The following is a 24,416-nucleotide window of genomic DNA, read 5'->3' on the forward strand; positions in this document are numbered from 1 at the left end:
TCAGTATAAGTATCCAGGCAAACCAGCGGCGCAATGGTAAAGCGCTGAACATTGGCAGCTCCGTGCGATGTTCCACTATTAGAACATAAGCTGGCTGGTGTATGGGCCTTTAGTGGCTTTCCCCATGTGTAATGCGGATACGAGCCATTTTCTCTTAAGTCATACACGAGGCATCCCTCCTAGTGCCTAACGGCGGAACGCATAATAAATTTAAAAACAAATTAAGTACAAATATTCAAGTCATATGCTCCATACGAATATTTTGTGGAAGAACTTTCAGCGTTTCTATGACAACGTTTACAACTTTACAACATTCGTTTCCCGAACTTTACATAACAGTGGAACGGAGGACATAATCGAGAATTGTTTTCATTGTTTTCAGATTCGTTCGTTATATTATTTAGTAAGAAATTAAGCGTAGGCTTTAAAAAGATATAATCTACAGAAAAAGTCGTAACTAGAAATAACAACAATTTTCGTCAATTAATATTATTTTCAAGAGGATTTCAGAATTTCCATATAGCAGCATCTACATTTTAAAACTCTAAATCGTAAAAGCATTTATTGCTATTCTTTACTAATTTAGGTTTTTTGTGACCATTATTTGATATTTAAACATAAAGGAATGTAATAAAATTATGTGTCTAACGTGTTCCATGTAACTCGCTGCCTAACGTAAGAGCTAAGAACTATGGTTTGAAGCCATGAAGATTGTTTTGAACCATGTTTTTGAGAAAAAATATATCTTTACTTCTGCTACCCTCCCCAGATATACTGCATTTCATTCTCCCTGCAATGAACGCTGAACATGGTGAACATTTTACTGAATAATTTCTACTACTCAACAACGATACTAAGAACACTGGAATTCTAGAGTGCTTGTTGACTTCCGCTAAGCCCTTAAAAGGGTAATTTATCAAACCATGTATAACGACTCAGAATAAATAATTAAATATTTTAAATAAATAAAAAGAGAAGAGACCAGTTCTATTGTTTTATTCGTCCTATTGATAAAACTCGTGTTTTTCATGTCTCGAAAGCGCGATTTAAGATATATATAGATTTATATACACTTTTCTTACATATGCATTTTGACACAAACTCGAACTTTTTCTGCAGTAACATACCATTTTTCCCCATTTCGGATTTTACTACTCAAATTACACCTATATATAGAACTGTGTAAAATTGAGTAAGAAATGTACGGAGAAATTCTAAAATTTACCTAGGCTCACTTTTCTCAATTTGCATCACAAATGATTTTTGAAGCTTTCATACCCTTAGAGAAAATTTTACTTAAAATTATTCCATTTTTCTTTTTTAAATTTTTACAAGCAGCAATGAAGTAATGTTTAGAATGACACGGCCTTAATATTTTGCATAGAGCTCTAATGCATTGATTTTAAACCCTTCAAAATGCGTACTTTTTTCTTCCCATGTATATTTTGTTAGAAAAGTTTTGACTTTTAGAATACAATACAATTCTTTTCGTACAATTTTTGATTCCGACATAAAAACTATCAGTGAATTGCCAGTCTTAGATTTTTATAGTCTTAGGTGATATGTTTTTAGCTGCTGCAATAAATACCATTGTTAATGTATTACATTGAAGAAACAGGCTGTTTCAGCTTCGAAATTATTAGCACATTTTAATATAGTGCTCTCTACGTTCTGACGGTAGAAATATGTATTTAGTCATTTTACTTTGTTAAAAGACCTATGATTAAGTAGTTTATAGTTTTTTTCTTAAAATATTCAGACTAGAAGGTTCTTTAATATTATTACTTTTAAATCAATATATGCTCACGTTATGATACATATTCTGTTTTAGGTTGAATAGAATCTCGAATTTTTTGCTTGCAACAAAATGTTCAGTCGTGTGCTTTAATACTTCCTGTCGTGCTTTAATCTTATGACGTGCTTAAATAAGAAATTTTCGAATTACAGGAAAGTATAGGAATTGCAGGTATCTTTAATTAACAGGTTAGAATTAGAGAAATATTTAATTATCAATCTCTCTTGTTCTTAAATCCTAAAATTACATTTAATATTAAAACTTTACTGAAAATTGGGAAACCTATAACTGTTGTAAGAAATACAGCAGTCAATACATCCATACCATTAGTATCATATTCATGAAATTTATAACTGAAGACAGAAAAAACCCGATTTATTTTTTAAATCTTCACACAAAGAGAATAAAGCTGATATTTAATAGATTAATTTAATTTAACTGATTGAGCCATTAAATTAAACGATAAACTCAACTAGTAAACCAGTTTGCAATAAAATATGTACTTCAGAAAACTTTTTTCAAGCAATATTTAAAAAGAAAGTTTAGCAGAAAGATTAAGCTATTAAATTAAACGATAATCTCAAATAGTAAACTAGTCTGCAATAAAATATATACTTGAGAGCTTCTTTTTCAAGCAATATTTTAGTGGTATAATTGGAAGCACATTACACTCGACGCGCATTCGGGAGGTCCGGAATTCGCATCGTTAAGGAGGCGAAGACATTGCGAATTTCTTAAATTTCCTGACATCGAAACTTTCTAAATGACTCTAGAAGTTAAAGACTTCATTTAATACGTATTTAGTAAGTATTACCCAAACTTTGCAAAGTTGGTCCACTGAAGCATGATAACCTCGGAAAGTGTTGACTCTTGTTTGGTATAATTTGTGGCAAAATGTGAGAGTGATGTTACAAGGGGAGCACCGAACACGTAGGGAAGATCTTCCCCTGTGACGCAACCGAGCCTTGAAGAATAATCTCCGTACTCCGTCTGATAACCAAAAACATAAAAATAACTCTTCTTCACTCCCGATGTTGATAATGAGGATGAGAAAGAGTAGCTGTTTTCTTTCTGTATGCCTCCGCTATGGAAAGAACCTGCTCGGGTGATGGGGGCCACGACCAAGCCATCGCCGATAGCATCTATAGTACCATCGAAGACATCAGTGGGATGGAGAAACGGTTTGGACCAATCCATGTACTCATTCACTATAGTCAGATATATCTAGAAATAAAAGATAATGAATATTTTACCAAAAAAGAATGAAATTTTGTTGACATATTCAGAAAATCTAATTTACCAAACAAATTGTTATGCAACATATTTTAGGAATAATTGGTACTTGACTTTGAACTACACGTTCTTCTCTTTTAGTTTCAATTTTAAGTACACATGAAAGTAAATATTAGCTTATGATACTTTTAATTAAATTTTCGTGTCATTAATGTTACTTGAAAACAAATGTTTATGGAAAAAAACAAACTGTGTATGCGTCTATTCGAATATATTCATTTATAGCAAGTTTTAGAAGGTGTGAAGTAAAGCATATATACCTGTAGGGTAGGGAATTAGACGGCTGAATATCATAAAAAAGAATAAAGACATATTTTTATGATGATCAGGAGATAAACAATTATCACTTCTATCACTTTTGAAAAACATGAGCGAGGCCACGCGGAAAACGCCTAAATTCTGCTATTTCATAACGACATAGAACTCCCACTGGTTGCTGTGGTACGTCAAAACTGACGTTATGGTATAGGGTGCCATCACATACGACACTCGGTCATCTCTAATATTATCCACGTCACCATGACAGCTCAGCTGTGAGGTGCATGACGCCTTCAGCCCCATATGTCGTCACTCATGACTGGGCTCCCAGGAGGCACTTCTCGAAAGCAAAATGTTGGGCCACAAATAGTAAGGGTGTCACAAGAAAATCTCCGTCACATTAAGTTTTCCTTGCCTACCGACCCCCATATTTGTGACCACTAGACCATGCCCGCGATTACTTAGGACAACAAGTTGGATAGTCTAGGACAGCGTTTTAAAAACTTTTAACCTGGAAGAACCGTCTTCTGAAACACAAAATGGACTGATAGTCTTATCGTGTGCGATTTAAGCGATAGATTACATTTCCCTCTAGAACACCGGTTCTCAACCTTTTGACTGACGCGTACCATCTAAACAAAAATTGAAAACCTGTAGTATCACCACTACAAAGTACTAACCACCACTCTTGAACAAAGCTCAGATTGCATAAATTTACGAGTATTAGAGGATAAAACTCAATCAGGATATTGGGTTTTAATTTTTGAATTTAATAGTTAAAAATACTTTACTTCTTTGCGTACCTACCAGCTATTTTTCTCTTTCGTACCACTGGTTGAGAACCTCTGGTCTAGAGGATTCATCGACTAAAAGCGAGGTTATAATAATTGTAGAATAAAAAAGACGCAGGGCAGAATATCAATGCGGTCTCAAATATCGCATGGTATATTTCCGTCAGAGATGTATATTTCCGTCCAATGGATACTGAAATGTTCATTCGTTTTCAATTTTTCATGTAATAATGTATGATTTTGCAGTCAGTTACGTATATCAAACTCCCAGCAATATTAAATTTTGTTTGATTTTTACAATTTTGTTTGGGGTGCGGAAATTTTTGTGGCAATGTACATACTTTGAATGAAGAAACAGAAAGACAAGGTAAATCTAACACGTAGTCTTTGTCAATTATCTTTTTTAATTACAAAACCTGTTGAAGACAAAAAAATGTCGATAAATAGACAAATAAATTAATTTTTATGTGCGATGACATGACCTTTTTTTTTTTTGAGTTTTTTGCTAAAATTAAATATTAAATTATATTCAATTACAACACATTAATTATATTTATAAACATTACAGTAAATGTTTTAAATAACACAAAGGACATTAAATTTTTAAGTACCTCTTGTAAATGATATGTAAAAAGATTTCGAACCAACGTCCTCAAAACTCGATCTCTTCTGGCGCTATCAATGCCAAATTTCTCCTCCATTGCCGAAAACTGGAAATAGGATTCTACTCTTGTGTTTCCAAACATAAGATCATACTGAGAGAAAAGCTGAGCATTCTTCTCCATGATTTCTGCCGGATCTTGAGGCAGGACTATACCATCAACTGTAGGGCCGAATGAAGATAAGTAATCAGGAGTTTGGATTTCAACATCCATTATATCCTGGAGATCTCTCTTGCGCAGACACTCCACTAGAGCAGTATTGTGCTGTGCTGGACAGTCAAGTACTCTAGCAATGTGTAATGTGTATGTGATGGAATCTCTGGCAATGGCCCACGGAGAAAGTGCAGATCCACTTTGCATTATTGCTCGATGGAAGAGACCTACAGAAAAGCAATTATTGCAGAATTATACTTTCATAAAAGTTTGTAAACTAACTGTACTAAAGGGAGATTAGGCATAAAACCGTTAAATGAAGTCAAAGAAAAATGTTAAGTCACGAACGGATAATACATACATTTTGTAATCTGATCATTTAGATTCCGGAATAACAGATGGAAGATATTACAAACTGTGCGTTTGCTCTCCCAAACATTAAGAGATTAATTTTATGTATTTTATAGTCTACCAATTGATACACCAGCTCTAAGTGGCGGTAAAAACAAAAACGGTTGGTGAGAACCATTAATTGCTGTAATTGATAACATACGTTAAAGGAGCATTTAATTTCTTTGAGTATACACTCTAAGAGAGAAAAAACGCTAAAATTGAACACAAATTGATATGCATACAGGTTTCGACGAAAAATGGGAAATTTTGAAACTTGGCGGCCAGTGGATGAAAATGTGACACTGTAGCGCATTGTGACTGCGGATCTAGCAGGATATTAGAGAGAAGAAAAATCGATTACAGCTCATAAATTCTTTACGAATTTCATTTCGTATATTCAGATAGATAGTAACTTCTGCACGCAAACAGTTGCGCGAACAATGTGCGCAGATGTCAGCATATGACAGAAGCCCTGTAATTGGACTCAAAGAAGCTGCTTGGTCTAATCGGTGAATCGCTCGCCATTTGGATAGGACCGATGCCGCTATTAGACAGAAGACATCATCAAGAACGAAGCGGTCGGCCTAGAGAGAGGAAAGAACGTGAAGAGCGATTAATCGTCACAGCAGCACTCACAGCCTCACATTCATCATTATTACCGATCCTATATGCACTTGGTGATTCAATGACCGCCAGGACCATTAATGGGTTGCTCAGAGAAAGGGGGCTGAATTCCTGGAGCCGCTTGCACCGACTACCTTTGACCGCAGTACACTGACAAGCCCGTTTGCAGTGGTGTCGGGCCCATTCGACCCAGAATGTCACTGATTGAAAGAGAATTGTGTTCAGTGAATTCCCACTTCGAAATGAGGTCCAATAACTGGCGTCTGGAGACGCCCCGGAGAGCGATAGCATACCAACCTGACTGTCGCCCGCCATACGGCCCGACAACCAGAAATGATGTTTTGGGGTTCCTTTTCATTTAATAGTAGGATACATTTGGTTGCCACCCGCAGTGCTCTTACAGCACAGTGGCAGGTTGACAACGTTCTACTCCCCGTTGTGTTGCTCTTCATATCTCGCTTAGTTGGACTTATATTTCACCACGATTATGCCATTCCACACACACAGCGATGGTTTCTACTGCTTGTCTTCGTGCTTCCCGAACACTTGGTCTTGGCCAGGAAGATCGCCGAATCTCTCCTCCATTGAGAACATAAGAAACATTATGGGCCCTCCAAACAGGTCTGGATTTTTCCGATCTAACACACCATTTGGACAGAATTTGGCACGATATCCTGCAGAAGGATATCCTATAATTCTATTAGTCAATGCCATGACGAATAACTGCTTGCATAAGGGCCAGAGTTGGATCAACGAGTTATTGACATGTTCCCTTTGTAAAGCTATTTCTTCGGAATAAAAAATCCAAATTTCTGAAATTGTACACATTTATTTTTATGTGCATCTACGTCACACGTATCGATTTTTGTCTCACCCGGATAACTCGATCTCGATGCGTGTTTTTCTGTCTTAGAGTGTATTTAGCGACTTTTAAATTGCAGTTATTATCAAAAACACTAAATTAATTCAATATTCAAAATAATTTTACTTTATGGCACTGTAAAGATAAGGTTTTATAAATATGCGATACAAAATAACTTATTAATTCAAAAATAAATGGAGCTAGATTTGGGTCCTCTTTAAGATGGTAAAATTTTAAACAAATAAATCACTTCCGTTATTCATGCTTATCTTTTGGGCTCAAAATAATCGTACGTTAGGTAAAAATATAATTCCGATTTCGCGATAACTAAATCTCAAATGTTTTAAAAAGCCTTTTATTTACTAATTGATGTAGAAATATGACATTTAAATCTCTCAAATATTGTTTTGATGAAATCATAATACCTTTTCTTAGAATCTCTTAATTTTTTATGTAAGTTCATGAACTTTCCGAAAATTTCAAGAAAGTAACAACAAGGCTCGTTTAACAAATTGTAAAATTTGTGCACAAATTTCTTCTCTTAATGATTTAAAATTAAATTATTTTAATTTATATAAACTTAGAATATCTTAAAGAAAATTGGTCTTCTAGGATAGTGAATTCACTATATAGTCAAATTCAAAGGGAATGAATAAATTAGTAATAAATTACTCCCTAATATGTAATATTATGAAGCTTCCAGACAATTCTTTTAGAGAGAAATTAGTTTTATTACCATTATAACAAGCAAATCATTTTTGTTTTAGTATCTGATGATTCTACATACAATTCACAAATTCCGTTGAATACCATTTAATATGAAACATTAATGGAATTTTGAAAGCGCTGCGTGGAAATGTTAACTTTATATTGAGATAAAATGATTCATGATTAATTATTAATTAAATTAAATGATTTATGTTTCTTAAATTCTTAATTGGATTTCAACGCAATTCTTTTTTTTCCAAGCAAAATAAATATATAGTCATGCACCTACTTTCGTAAAAGTAAATGGTGGTTAATAGGCAAGCAATTGAATGTATGTAACATTCTGTGTACTCGATTAAAGCTATTGCTGAACTTCCTTTCTTAAATTTGATTGCAATAAAAGGAATATTAGTTTAATTCATGTAAATAAGTATGGACAAAGAGAGAAATTCTCGAAATTCGCGATATTCATTGTTAAAAAGCTCTTAAATCTGCTGAATTTCAATTTGAGAAGCATTTTTAAGATAATATGATGTTCTTGTATTACAAAAGACCTTTTTTGTTAGCACTGTGCCAATATAGTCTCTTTCAATTATATTTAGTGAATCCGATGAAAATAAATAAACGAATAAGGAGTATTTTAGATTAAAGGGGTTATTTAATTTAAAAGCTTTCTAGTTATATTTCGATGATATCTTTGGTGTAGTTTTAGAAAGAAAGAAATTTGTCAATGAAAGAGATTGAGGAGAAGTCTCGTAATTCTAATCTACCAAAGTGGATTAGAATTATATTAAAATTTCATTTTTCAATTTGCAGAAAGCTGACACATGGTAAACACCATGAAAACTTCAAAAGTTTAAGGTACATTTAAAAAATAAAAACATAAAAAGTCTCGAGCTTAAAAATAAATTTCACTTTCAGCTTTTTATACAGAATTCATTTTAATACTTCAAATTGTTTTAAATCAAGCAATTACGATAATCCTACTTGTCTAAAAATTAGTCCATTCAGATAGATTACTTATAGAACATATTACTAAAGCTCATAGAACATAAAATCTAAATTTAAAATAAACTGTTCAAAATGATAAAGCGAATCTGTGCAAAAAAATTCGTTATGATGCAATTTCACCGCGGTTTAATGCTATGTGGAAACTTCTGCTATTATTTAACAAAGTATAGCCTTAAATGATTTGGGCGTAGCTGTAATTTTATTTTATTTATTTTTGATCACTTCCTGAATGAGGAATATCTTCTATTTTTCCAGGGCACGAAGTCTACAAACTAGAAACAATTAGCCCCTAGAAGAGTTTTCTTGAATATGTTTAAAATATTTAAATCAGAGAAATTAATATCTATTAATTTTACTTAGTATTTTAACTAGCTAATTCATTAAATAAATCAATACTTTTTCGATAAAAAAATATTCACTAAATGTATTTACTATTTTTAATTAAAGAAATAATTAGGACAATTTAAATGAAGCTTCTGGATAAAAGACACTGAGATAATGAAACGTTCCGCAATACCATCTGAAAATACTTTAAATGCTCTCTTACTCTAGTTCTCTAGTAATTAAACTCTTAAGTAATGAAACGCATAGCTCTCTTTTGGTATCGATGTAATATGACAAAGTATAAACATTTTATTACTATGCTTGAAATGAATAGTTACTGTTTATGTGAGTATCGTTTGCTTCATTTTATTGTTGCAAACAGCGTAAATTCCTTTTGCTTTTCTTCCTTTAGTTTTGAACTTTATGTGTGGCAACAAGATAATTGATTGATAGAATTGTGTTTGTGACAGCCATGTAGAATGGCTCGCTTATTTTGTATCAATTATTTTGCATCGCTGATAAGTGTAATTTAATAAAAGTGTAGGAATTACAGTCCATTTGTTGATTGATTATTGTTTGTGAAACATATTAAGTTTAATAGAATACATATTGTTGGTCAAAAGTCTAGCCGGAGAGCTAGTGAAGATAGTGACTGTTCTAAGTGTATTCTAACAACGCAAATATGTATATGGTTTGTGAAAATTATCCATTTTGTGAGGTAAGTGGATTTTGAACAAAAATTCGTTTAATTTGTTGTTAAATTTTAAGAACAATGTTGTAATACAACATAGAATTCGATTTCATTTTAATAATAGTGTTAAGTGATTTAAGAACAATTTCTGTTTTTGAATTGATCAATTATGAGTGAACTTATAACTTTTAAAACAAAAAGAGCGGTCTTACGCAGGAGTGTTACTAATTATGTAAAGAAAATTGAAACTATTTTAACTGCAGATGAAATTAATTTAATAGAACTAGAGGAATGTGTCGAATTATTGAAACAAAAAGAAACTGAGTTAAGGAAGCTTGATTCTGAAATCGAAAGCTTAATTACAGATACTAAAGAATTAGAAAACGAAATAGATAATGTTCAAGAGTACACAGATAAAATTTATTTGTGGAAATTTAAAGGTGAAAAAATATTAAAAAATCAAAATAATAAAAATAATTCTAATAGTGTAATTTCAGAACAGGTTCTTGACAATATTAAATTACCCAAGTTAACATTACCGACTTTTGGTGGTAATATTACAGAATGGATAGCTTTTAAAGATCTTTTCAGTGCTTGTGTAAGAAATAATACAAATTTATCTAATGCTCAAAAATTGCAGTATTTGAAGGCTTCGTTGAAAGGTGAAGCATATCGCATTATTCAAGCCATTCAAATTTCGGATTGTAATTTTGAAATAGCATGGAATCTGTTAGACGAAAGATATTCAAATAAGAGAGAACAAATTTTTGCATATATTAAACGTTTTTTAAGTTTACCAACTATTCAAAATGAATCAGCATTTGCTATTTTAAATTTAGTTGACAATATTAATGAAATAATTCGTTCTTTAGAAGTATTGAATCAAACCATTGATAATTTTGGTGACACTTTAATGACTTATTTAATTTTGCAAAAATTAGACCCTGCTACAAAATTATGGTGGGAACGTCAGTTAAAATCTAATGAAATTCCAAAACTTACGACTTTAATTGAATTCCTAAAAAACTATGCAAGAACACTTCAAAATAGCAAATCAACAAGTAATAAGGTACCTAAATCTGTGTTTCAAAATAAGAATAATGTTCTGGTTGCTACTTTGGGTTGTGGTTATTGTAAAGAAGATCATAGTTTAGCCAAATGTTCGAAATTTCTAAATTTATCGGTTCAGCAAAGGATAGATTTTGTAAAATCTAATCGTTACTGTTTTAATTGTTTATCTAATATGCACTTGCTCAAAAAATGCAAGAGTTTAAATACATGTCAACATTGCTTTAAGAAGCATTACAGTATTTTGCACATTGTAAATAATTCAAAGAATAAAACTCAGTTAAACAGTATATCTCCGCCTACGCAATCTATCATTAAAAGAGATGAATTAACGAGTCCTAAGGACGTTTCAGCCACAGTTTGTGTCTCTCATTATGATTCGAATGCAAAAGGTAATCAAACCAGTCACATTTTATTGTGTACAGCTTTAATAAAAGTTCAAAATTCTGAACAACAGTTTGTGAAGTGTAGATGTTTATGTGACACTGGATCTCAGAGATCATTTATTTCAAGGAATTGTGTGAATAAATTAGGATTACGAGTGAAAGATAATTCCATTTCTGTATCATGTTTAGGAGAATTTAATACTATAAGTAATGGGGAAGTCGATTTAGTATTCACTTCTCATTTTAAAAGTGATATTCGTGTATCAACATCAGCGTTTGTACTGGATAAGGTGACAGATAACATTCCCTATGTATCTTTGCCATCAATCATCTTCGATAACTTCAGTGATTTACAATTAGCTGATCCATTATTTTACAAGTCACAACCAGTTGACATTTTATTTGGAGTAAATTTATTTCTGCATTTAATGACGGGAGAAATTGTCAAACGTGGTCCTGATCTACCATTTGCTCTAAATTCGAGGTTGGGATGGATAATTTCGGGTACTACAAATTTTGAATCTACAAATTTTGAGCCAGTATATGTAAATCATTTGAATACAAACACAGATGAGTTAGTAAATTCTTTCTGGGAGTTAGAAAAGTTTCCAAATGTACAACCTTTAACAAATGAAGAAAAACTTTGTGAAGAACATTTTAAAAACTCGCATTTTAGAGACACATCAGGTCGTTATTCAGTTGCATTACCATTCAAACATAATAGAGATATTCTAGGTGACTCCCGTGAAGTGGCGTACAGAAGATTTCAATACTTGGAGAAGAGGCTGTTATCTATGAAAGAAATTTACAACAAGTATATTCAGTTTATGAAAGAGTACCTTTCACTAGAACACGTAGAATTAGTGCCAGACACAGATTATGAATTAGAGAATAAACACTATTATATCCCACATCACTTTGTGTTGAAGGACTCTAGCTTAACAACAAAATTGACAGTTGTTTTCGATGCGAGCGCTAAAACAACCACAGGTGTTTCTTTAAATGATACACTAATGATAGGCCCAAAAATACAAGATGACTTAATTTGTATTTTACTAAGATTTAGACTTCATAACATTGCAATAACCGCTGATATTAAAATGATGTACAGACAGATAAAGGTTCATGAAAAAGATAGAGATTTTCAGAGAATATTATGGAGAGATAGCCCGTATAAGCAAATACAAGTTTGTCGTTTGAAAACAGTTACATATGGAACTGCAGCTGCTCCATATCTTGCAACCAAAGTGTTGAGTCAGTTAGCGATTGATGAAGGATTGAACTTTCCAAAGGAAAAGAATATAGTTTTAAGAGATTTTTATGTTGATGATATGTTAACTGGTGTAAAAGATAGTTCGGAAGGTATTGCATTGATAGACGAATTGCAACATCTGCTAAAAAGTGGTGGCTTTGAGCTTCACAAATGGTCGACAAGTGAACCGTCATTGTTAAAAACCTCTGGCTTAACAAACACAGATAGTGACAATATTCATCGTGTAATAGAAGACAAACCATTGAAAGTTCTGGGATTGGAATGGCATCCGGACAATGATGAATTCAAATGTAATGTTGGTGTAATAGAGTATCAAAGTGTTCCGACTAAAAGAATTATTTTGTCATTCGTAGCAAAACTATTCGATCCATTGGGGTGGATAGCTCCGTTTGTAATTCTCGCTAAAATGATCCTTCAGCAATTGTGGAAATTACAGTTATCATGGGATGATCCTGTAACAGAAGAGATTGATCGAAATTGGAGAAATCTATGTAGAGAAGTTAAACTTTTGAATTCTATAAATATACCTAGGAAAATTCTGCTACCTGATTATTTTCGATGTGAACTTCATGGATTTTGTGATGCGTCTGAAAGAGGTTATGCAGCAGTTATTTATATCAAAACTTGCAATAACTCTGACATTAATGTTAAACTCGTAACAGCTAAAACTCGTGTAGCACCATTAAAATCTATTACGATTCCAAGACTGGAATTATGTGCAGCAGTGTTATTGGCACGCTTAATTCAGTCTGTAAAAGCTGCATTAGTTATAAATTTTGGATTTAGTGCAAGCTTGGAGTGATTCACAAATCGTGTTGTCATGGCTAAGGTCAGATCCTAAAAAATGGCAAGTATTCGTATCCAATAGAGTTTCTGAAATACAATCCATCTTACCACCTGAGAACTGGAGTCATGTTGATGGAAAGGAAAATCCAGCTGATTGTGCTTCACGTGGATTATTTCCTGCAGAACTATTATCTCATCAATTGTGGTGGAATGGTCCTTCTTGGTTAAAGTGCAGTGAGATTGCCTTATCTAAAAATATTCTTATAGATGAAGAGGCATTACCAGATGCACGTAAAACAGTCTCATTTGTAGTTTCTGAACCTGTACAGGAACTTGCTATTATATCAAATATATCTTCATTTCCAAAGTTACAACGCATATTTGCTTGGATATTAAGATTCATATCGAATTCTAAAGTAGCATATCTAGAAAGAAATACGTTTTTTTCATCTAGTAATGAAATTCAAGCTGCAACTTTCTGTATTGTCCGAATAATACAGCGATTTCACTTTTTTTAAAGAAATTCAATGTTTGGAGTTGGGAAAGGACTTACCTACAAACAGCAACCTCCTTAGCTTGTGTCCAATTTTAGATACAACAAAGTGTTACGTGTAGGAGGAAGACTGAAAAATGCGCAACTATCAGAAAATGAAAAACATCCAATCTTATTACCTTCAAAACACAATCTGACAGAAATCATAATTAGACACTTTCATGTCAAATATCTGCATGCAGCACCGGAACTTCTTCTATCTTTAATTAGACAGCAATTTTGGATCATAGCTGCTAGATCTGCTTTCCGAAAAGTAGTAAAATCTTGTATCACGTGTTGCAAACTTAGAGCTAAAACTGCAAGTCAAATAATGGCTGATCTACCGGAATCTAGAGTAACACAATCACGACCATTTCATCGAACTGGAATAGATTTTTCTGGACCGTTCATGATTAAACATCGTGCAGGACGTGGACAAAAATCATTTAAATATTACGTATGCTTATTTGTGTGTTTTGTAATCAAGGCAGTACATCTTGAAGTGGTAGAAGATTTGTCAACAAAGGCATTTTTAAGTGCATTGAAACGATTTATTGCAAGAAGAGGGAAACCATTTGAGATTTATAGTGACTGCGGTACTAACTTTAAAGGTGCAGACAAAGAAATCAGAAAATGTTTTTTGCAATGTAAGCAAAATCAAGAAATTCACAAATTTTTGTCTTTAGAGTAAATAAAATGGATATTCAACCCGCCATCATCTCCCCATTTTGGTGGACTATGGGAATCGGAAGTAAAGTCAATGAAATTACATCTAAAAAGGACTGTTGGTGATTCTGTGCTGACCTATCCGGAATTTCAGACCTTGACAGCGCAGGTTGAGGCTTGTCTCAACTCTAGGCCATTGTGTCCAACTTCGGCTGATCCAAATGATTTAACTGCATTAACACCTGGTCATTTCCTAATAGGAACGTCTTTAACTGCCATACCTGAACCAGACCTAAATTATAGTTCCTTCAATCACATTGACAGATGGCATGTGAGACAGTTTATTTTTCAGCACTTCTGGAAAAGATGGAGTCGAGAATACCTGTCTCAGCTTCAACAAAGACCTAAATGGCAAAAAAGTCAAAACAATTTAGAAGTCAATGACTTAGTCCTCATCAAAGAAGACAACCTTCCGCCTCTTAAATGGAGGTTAGGGAGAATAATTGCTGTTCATCCGGGCTCAGATCAAAGAGTCAGAGTTGCTAGTATTAAAACTGGTCATGGTGTCATAAAACGACCAGTCGTGAAATTGTGTCCTCTTCCTATTCAGACTAAAAAACTATGAACTGCTTCGCATATAATATTTTGTATTATTTTTTCTTATGTTTATCTTTATTACAGACTAAGACGTTTCAAAATGCTCCAACTGTTGAAATCCCCTGGGATTTCAACGAGGGCCAGGATGTTTATGTGAGTATCGTTTGCTTCATTTTATTGTTGCAAACAGCGTAAATTCCTTTTGCTTTTCTTCCTTTAGTTTAGAACTTTATGTGTGGCAACAAGATAATTGATTGATAGAATTGTGTTTGTGACAGCCATGTAGAATGGCTCGCTTATTTTGTATCAATTATTTTGCATCGCTGATAAGTGTAATTTAATAAAAGTGTAGGAATTACAGTCCATTTGTTGATTGATTATTGTTTGTGAAACATATTAAGTTTAATAGAACAGTTACTTTCAAATCAATATGATGGTAGCTTATTATTTATCACAAATAATTATTTAAAATCTGAATTCGTTTGTTACAAAATATTTTACTTTTAAGTATTTGAAAATACTAATTACATTCTAACAAAAGAAATACCCTATCCATGCCTCAACGAGTTGTATTTTCATAGTTCAATGATTTATTTGTGCAATGTACCAAAACCCTTTTTTGCCCTCATCTCTTCGTCTCCACGTAGAAGAACGGGGAATATGCAGATTTTTTAATAAAAACGGAAATATTTCTATTGAGAAAATTAAAAAATATTAATGTTGGAAAAATCCATTCAATTCCTTTTTTTCCTAATATTTTCCTAGGGAGACATTTCGAATCAGTCTAAGGATAATATACCGTAATATATTTCTTTAATGTTGAGATTAATTCCATTTAAAAATATCACAGCTTATTCAGTTATTTATTTAAAAAGCCACTTTCGTACCACAGCCACTTATTTAAAAAAATGAGAGCTTTTTCAGACATCAAATTCAATAATGTATTTATATTACTCTTTTGAATTTACGCTGAATTTAATTTGTCTTTACAAAATTAGAAATTAATAGTGTTCACAAAGAGAGCTTTTTTGCGGACTCCTTAAATATTTTCAGAACTTATGTAATTACATTCGTAATTATTTTTCTTAAAAATTAGAGTAATTTGGTGTCATTAATTTGGCTATTAGTTAAAGCATTAAAACTTGTATTCACCGTAAGTGTTACACTCATAAAAGATTTTAGTTCTATTATTTTCAAAAATGTTTGTTTACATGAATATAACACATTTGAGAAATTCAAGTAAGCAAATACCAAACAAGATAATAATATCAAATAGAGATATAATAGCATAAAATTTTTTTGCATATTTAAATGACCTTTAAATAAACTATTACCCCCGTGTAATTTTAAATCATTAAATTTATAGATTCTAGTTTCTCACTTCTATTCTAATAAGCCAGTCAATATAAGGAGAAGATTACAAAGCTTCTGGAAAAAAGTGTATAAAGGTACTGGTAACCAAGGATTTTTGATATATATAACCAAAGAAAAACTTTTATCGCGACATATAGTCGATTCAAAAAGGCAAAATATCTATTTGAAGGATTCCAGTAATCTTTAAAGCAATTAGAAATGTTTAGTGGAAAATAATGTTACCTTAACGAGACAAATTAGCGTTCTGTCAACTCTGATGCAAGACTTATCAAGGTACACCTTTGAAAAAAAAATAGGATAGTTCCATTTACCCCGTTCTATTGGGCCAATTGACGAAATTTAACTTGCGTTTTACTAACTGATGAGAAACTTACCTAGAAACTTAAAAATTTACTCTGGCGTGCATTTTCATCTTGCGCCAAGAATGGCGAAATTCTTAATTTATGGTAACCTATTTTCCTTTCCTTTTCTTTATGCACGAACGAAAAAAAGGGGTGTAATTCATTCTTTCAAGTGATTTTAACAAAGTGCGCAAACCAAGTTTTGCGTTATTATCACCAATAAGAATTATGTGAAATTTCAAAATGCACCAGTATATAAATTCATGTACATCTTGTGAAATTTTGGAAAAAAAAGAAATTCTAATTTTTTGCCGGTATGCCTAGAAATACATCTACTTTAAGGTGATGGTAAAATTTTATAAGTTTTTAAAAAGTTTTCGAAATTTTTTTAAAAATTACTAAAAAATACAAATGTAAAAAAAATCAGAAAATATCTAAGAAAAGGACACTAATAAATATATATCAAATTCATTTAACACTGGGAAGCTAAAATTTTGAGATCTCGTTTTTTTAAAAAATCTGCTTGTTCGACTTTTACAAACCTAGGCAATTTGAGTTGTAGAATCGAAATATGCAAACGATATGTATGTCATTTCAGAAAATGTCCGATTTCGTGCCAATATACGCATGCCAGAACAGTGCTTTATATAGTATACGTATGTCAGAACAATGCTTTATATAGTATACGTATGTCAGAACAATGCTATATATAAATCTAATGTATATCCTAAGATTACAAAGCTTCTGGAAAAAAGTGTATAAAGGTACTGGTAACCAAGGATTTTTGATTTATATAACCAAAGAAAAACTTTTATCGCGACATATAGTTGATTCAAAAAGGCAAAATATCTAATTGAAGGATTCCAGTCATCTTTAAAGCAGTTAGAAATGTTTGGTGGAAAGACATGAATAATTTAAGTCAATTTCGTCAATTGGCCCAGTAGAACGGTAGATATAGAAATGTCGCCCACCCCCTTTTTTGTGCAGAGCCTGCATTTTTGTTATTTAAGCCATTTCTCTGTAACATTTAATTTCATTGTTACATTTGAAGTTTGTAATGTTAATTTATTTTCTATAAAAAGATTTCAATAACGTTAACCATGCTTTATAATTTTAAATTACTTTGTGTTTAGGGCTGACACTATCACAAACACGTGAGTATGTTAAAAATGAGAAGTTATTGTTGGTGATCTTATGGTTAAAAATAGTCTTAGAGATTTTACTATAACTACGTGACAATACTTAACGTAAAGTTCATGAAGTTTCTGCCTTGAAGGAAGAAGTTTTCGAGCAGGCCACCAGAAGAAAATGGCTGCTAGTTATTTTACGCATGGATAAAACAATGAACACTTTTACTCAGCAAGATCATCCCTCAGGGAATCGATTACCGAAAGAAACTACCCAAGTTTTATCCATTTGGCATCTCATAGGCAGCTGGTGAGCCGCGAACTTAAAAGGATCTAAAATCGATTAGGTTAAATTGCTTAAACGCTCTACATAGGATATAATAAAGCGTCAGGAATCTAACAGCGTTAAATATAAAAGAGTGCAAACAAATAAAAAAGAGGTCATGTTAATTTGAAAACTAAACGACATAAATTTCTGCTACATTTAGTTAATATTTATTTTCTTATCACCGTGGGGATAAGAAAATAAGCCTAACTTTCGAGAAAATATCTCATTGAACGATTCTGAGTAACCATTTCATCTTGACGATTCATTCAGTATACCATGTTTCTCAATGAACACATAAACTTTCAACTCTACACATTGATTTGTATTTCTCAGCGTCACCTTCAGTTATTGGACTGACTATATATAAGTGATTTGTACGCAAACTGTAAATAAGTGAGTCACACAGTGACTACTACGAATGTGACAATAAAATATTATATAGAAACTCTGAAAAGATATGAACAGACGAATGATGTACATTAATATACCCAGTTGATATTGTTCAGTATAATGTATCTGAACGACTTCTTATATCCAAGTTACCACTAAGTTCTTGAGTAAATATTCTCTATAAACTCAGAATCAGAATGCATAAAACGTTGCTAAAATCCTCATTCAGCACAGTCAATGTCTTGGCAGGGTCTCTTTAATAACCACAGGTCACAAATACCCATCTTTCGAAGTAACTTTATAAATTCCGCTACAAATTTAATATTCCACAGAGATTTTTGTCTGGGCCTAGCGACAATAGAATGCTCCACCAATTGAGTACAAATGCTGATAGTCATATAACAGGCGGTACAGAAACTCAGCTGGTAAGTAAATAAATATATAATTGCACAAATAAATCCAAATTTGAAAACATATGTACAGAAATTACAGTACTTTCAATTCCTAATGGTGAATTTTAAATAAATTATTAACTAATCATTCGTATAAACATCATCATTTTAAACGTGGGATTGAGCTATAGTAATTCATGTAAGAAAGCTTACTGATATTTTCTTTTCCAAATATTATGAACGTATTTTAACAAATATTGTTCTTTTATACAAAAATTATGTTTTACAGAGATTTTTCACGTTCATGCTCCGTAAATTTAAGTGAAAATTTATTATTCATTGCATTCCGTCCGACTTCACATTTCTTTATTATAAGGTTTATAAATATCTTTGTATTTTTACTCGAATTTATTGATTTGCAGTTTTTAAACGGTTACCAACAAACTTTTAACTACTGCATTTTTCTCATCTGTGTTGCAATATATTTTATAAAATTTGCTTAGTTTTTAAAAGATTACCGACAAATATTTATTTATTGCATTTTATCATCTCTGCTGTAATATATTTTATAAAATTTGTTTTACCTTTAGCCATTGGGGACAGCATGAGAAGATTAACACAAGCAGCTCCATGTCCATGGCCAAAAATAGTCACATTTTCCACGTCTCCTCCGAATTCGCCTATGTTCTCTTGGATCCAATGCAATGCTGCTACTTGGTCCATAAGGCCATAGTTGCCTCTTGCAGATCTATCCACAGCAGGTAGAAAACCTAAAGGAAAAAGAGAAGCATATTATTTTCCATTTATCATGCTTTTATTAATGTATTATTTTTTAATATTATTCCTTAGGTGAAAGGTTACGCTGCGATGGTTTTGTAACATTAAATGTAACACAGTATTTGCTTCAGTAAAACATTTTTTATAGTTTTAATGCAATAACTACATATTTAATGATTTTTATGGAACGTTGATTGAATTTCGAGGAAGAGAAACATATTTTTTGAGAAAGAAAAATTGTGTTTTATCAAAACAATTCGTGTGAATGGCAGTGCGAATCAGATTATACTGAAAATTATACTAACCAGAGGCAAAATGAAAGTAAGTTCAATCCAATAACTGCAACTCGGAATGAAGCAGAAATTACGATATCTTAGATATAGGCTTTGATATTTTAATGCCATGGATCAGGTTACTGCATATTCAGAAATCAGTTTGCGATTTGGTTCAATTACCGATTTAGTTATCTATTCGCCAGAAACGAGATACTTAAGTCTCATTTTATTGGCAACACAGGAATGTGAAAGCGCGAATTTTACAGGAAATATAAATTCAAATCAAAGAGACATTACAGAATGAACTAGAATAACTTTCAAATTCAGGATATGTAAGACGTTGAATCTAAATGAGAATAATTAAAGGATTTTAACATATATATCAGTTTGGCTCTGGAACTGTGCTGATACTTCATATGAATATAAAGGTTGAAAATTGGTGGAATTTTGCCAGTTATTAAAAACACTATTATATAGAATATTTTAACTTTTATTTTTTTTTTTGCTTGAATGTGATTCGAATTTAATTACTTCATAATATTTTAACAACTTTAATTACTTCTTAATATTTTTCAAGTAGAAGTTTTGAATGTATTAGAAAGATACCTAGAATGAAAACATCCTTCGGAATTTTTAGTCTTTAAATAAGCACTTTGCGAATTTATAAACGTTTATATCTAATAATAAAAATATATATTTTACAACTTTATCGTTAAAGTAACTTGAGATGTGACAGGAAAAGCAACAAACAGATATATTTATAAGTTAAAATGTTATCGGCAGATGTTTTAGATACTTGATTTGTTTAACGAAAGAATAAGCCTGCTTATTTTTTGTTGTTAATATAACCCAACAGCGATGAGCTTTCTTTTTATTTTCTTACATTTTCTCATCATCTGCGTTTTAAGTGCTTCAGCATCCACTTTGAATTTTACTCTTTTCAATCATCTAAAGCCCAATTCATTTTCTAAAAACAGGTAGATTTTTCTAATGATATGCAGGAGTTCTGTATGATTACGTAACACAATATAACTAAATATTTTCACACTGGCACCCGGTCCTAGTGTTCCGTTTATATGAAAAAACCTGATGTGTACACAACATGACTTCCTTTTACGGAATATTAAATTACACGCATTTCATTTAAACTTATTGGATTGAATTAAATCAACTTCGTCGATAGCGCATAAACCACAATAGAATAAATGTGCCCTTTTAAAATTTTCAAAATTTATTTCCCATAGCGACACTCTGGCACTAGGTTCACTTAACAGGGTTACGTCTTATTCATTTTATAACTCGGAATGCTCAAAATTTATATCATCTGAATAATTATCTAATCGTTGCCATATGTTCTATTTAAATACTTTAATAAATCTAAAACGATTTATAAAAGAAATAACGATTCAGCTCTGCTTCCTAATGCGCATGTGCTACTATCGTAAACAGTATACTCTGTCCAAGATAGACTGGCGACAATATTTACTGCTAATACGAAACACTTATTTCCTCGAATTTCATGAGAGATATTATCATTCAATTAATTCAGCACTCGTTTCGCCGCAAGGCAAAAATACGTAAAAACTCAAATATCTTCATTAAAATTGAAAGATATAGAAAACTATGAAACACCAAATACAGTTAAAACAATTAAAAAACAATTTGCACTCTTAAAATTAGAGTTACAACAAGCAATTCCGCCGGCATGCAAGAAGGCAGATTTTTTGGTACACGAAAAACTAAGTTTCCTTTTGGTCTCACTCGGCAAAAAGACACTGAAGGTGCAGAAAGACTTAATTCACTATTCTGCTAAGTTTCAAATGTACACAAATATGGCTGCTAGAGTAAGAAAAATTTGGCTTAGTCCCACTTAAACAACTTTTAATTTTTTTATAATTCTAAAACTATTGCATGTAGGCTAAGGAAAAAAAAACCTAATCAGTAATCTAAAGACTAAGAGAGTGGGATATGTATATAAGTTTGGTAGGGTCGATCACAACCAAAAAGTGAAGTGCACAACTACATGTTATAGTAGTCCTGTATACAAAATTTCACTTCAGAGGCTACGCGTTTTTGAGTTATGCAATATACATACATACACACGTAAAAATCTCTTCTGAATCCGTTTTAAATCAGTTTTATAAGTTGTTTGGGGAAAAAGGATCCTTTATTTTGTCTTTATGTACAGATGTCACGCAAAAGGATTCGATAGCGGTCAAAATGGATATATTTTCCTTGCAATATGATTGCCGGAATTTTTCGTGATTATAATACTATATCCTTTACTTCGTACAAGGAAGTAAAAAAAACTGCTGAAAATTTGCGTTGATTCCTTTTCAGCTTTATTTTCTCATTGAATACTAGTTAAGTCTGCAAAATGTTTTAATATTAGCTATTTCTTCGGAATACATTTGCAATTTATTCTTCATTAGCTTATATGGTATTTTTCTCGCCTTCTTAGCGGGCCTTCGTGGTGTAGCGGTATACACGCTGGGCGCGTATTCACAGGTCCGTGGTTCGACTCCCGGGGAAGGCGTTCCTCATTTCTCACATCTCCTGCATCTACCTAGATATCCTAATGTCTCTACAGTGGCGCCCGAAATAAAAGGGTAGTAGATGATGATTTTCCACACCCAGGATTTGGCGATTGGGTCCCCTAAAACCCCAGTCGCCATTTAAAAGGGGGTATATAAGGTATTTCTCCCGCCTTCTTAGCGTGGTGTAATGGTCTGCACCCTGGGCGCGTATTCCAGAGGTCCGTGGTACGATTCCCTGTGAAGGCGTTGCTCATTTTTCACATCTTCTGCTTCTAAATACCCTAATGTCTCTACAATTTATTTATTAATTAACACTAATTTTGTGATGTCTTGATCCATTTTTGAGCAAATTGTAGTTTCAGTTACAGTTCAATTGCCATTAGATTACATGTTTGAAATTACATTATAATTCTAATCAGGTTACACTACACATAGAAATATGTATTCATAAAAAACAATAAGCAGCAATATGCAGTTACATAGAAATAATTTATAACAAGCAATAAGCACTTAAGCAGAAATCTGCTCTAATGATTTTCCGATAGACATACGGATTTGAATTATTTGGATATTGGTAAAGCATACAAAGGATGCGTGCCTATGAAATGTGATGCCTTCATGGAGGACTTCATTTCCCATCCCATTTCAATAAAGGGAACAGAAATAAGGCTGAAAAATCTTACGCAGCTGAATCTCTTGTTAACTTTCGATGGCAGAAAACTGGCTCTAGTTTCCATCTGCAAACATCGTGCTTAATTGCTTAGTTTAAAATTTATAGCAATAATGTTAATTATTGACTAGTTTTTTTCATTAAATGCAGCATATATTTTTGTAAATAGTTATAAAATTTATTTATTATTACGATGCATAATTTACATAGAACACAGCCTACCTGCAAGAACTATTTTCCGCAGTTTCAGGTAAAATAAAAAAAGCTTAATATTATTAAACGAAAGTAACTATAGATTTTGTATCAAAAAAATTGAAAACTTTCAGGTTTTATAACATGCCAATGGGGCGTTTTTCGATAAACAGTCTCAAGCGCTCGAGATAAAAGTGTTTTGTTGCGTACAGTGTTGCCATTGATCTCTTTGAAATTGTTGAGCTTTTTAATCAAAATTCGCAAAATATGAAAATATTTAACAGATAATAAACCAAATTCGAAATTCAAAATGACGGCTTCCAAATGCCCATATTTAGTGTGTATTCTAGTTTGAAGTAACGGTACTAATTATGAAATATGCGTTTATTAAATACAAAAATATGCTGAACGAATGTTTCAAATATATTTCGATACAGGAGAGTGCATGCATAGAAACTATTTCAGGTAAATATAAATATATTTAAAAGTGTTAATGGGATTTAAACGTTAACTGTTTATTTAACTGAATGGGGCAAAATGTCTAAGGGGAATAACGTGTTTCTGAGAACGTTCGATAGATGATTGATTCTAATTCATGTTCACATCGGAAAACACGAAGATACTCAAGCACGCAAGCACGGTGAGATTTCATCTCGAATTCAGCTACCACTATTCAAAAAGCAGTCTCATCTATTCCGCCACTACTCGGGTAAAATGTAATATCTATGGGCAGTCACTTTACTATTGAAATCTAATGGCTATAAGGTTATAACTTGAACTAGAGCTGCATCAACGTAGATTTAAATAAAAAATATTTACAGTAATTTCCAACTACGTTCAAACAGTAGGAGACTGCTAAAAGTTTTAAAAATAAAGACTTTATGCTTTGACCATGTCAGTAGTCTGAGAATGAGCTATACCAGAAGTCGCGTGAAAGATAAAGAAAGGATCCTAAATGTTGTCAAGTTGTAATATTCTGAGACTTAGTTATTCTCACAAATACCTGTAGATAAATTAACGTCTAATTCATTTAGTGCGTTGGCAGTAGCTCCTGAAAGCTACTTCTAGACGCTGGCTACCGTCACACCATGAAGCCATGCAGAAAGGAGGGAGAAAATACCTTATACAATCTCCCTTTTA

The 24,416-nt window shown here is 32.4% G+C and overlaps 1 protein-coding gene across 1 annotated transcript in view; it reads right to left on the reverse strand.

Annotated features, from left to right (window-relative positions):
• The window catches only part of LOC118198124 (neuroligin-4, Y-linked-like), a 403,557-nt gene that overhangs the window by 32,796 nt on the left and 346,345 nt on the right, over nucleotides 1–24,416 (reverse strand). The window contains exons 3-5 of the mRNA XM_085813107.1: nucleotides 19,410–19,595; nucleotides 4,749–5,179; nucleotides 2,610–3,019 (exon numbers count right to left, since the gene is read on the reverse strand). Coding sequence (XP_085669233.1) covers nucleotides 2,610–3,019; nucleotides 4,749–5,179; nucleotides 19,410–19,595 — 1,027 coding nt within the window. The remainder of the gene's footprint in view (nucleotides 1–2,609; nucleotides 3,020–4,748; nucleotides 5,180–19,409; nucleotides 19,596–24,416) is intronic.

This window comes from Stegodyphus dumicola, chromosome 3 (assembly GCF_044657685.1).
Source record: "Stegodyphus dumicola isolate Sdum_Otavi_A_Nest chromosome 3, ASM4465768v1".
Taxonomy (NCBI): Eukaryota; Metazoa; Arthropoda; class Arachnida; order Araneae; family Eresidae; genus Stegodyphus; species Stegodyphus dumicola.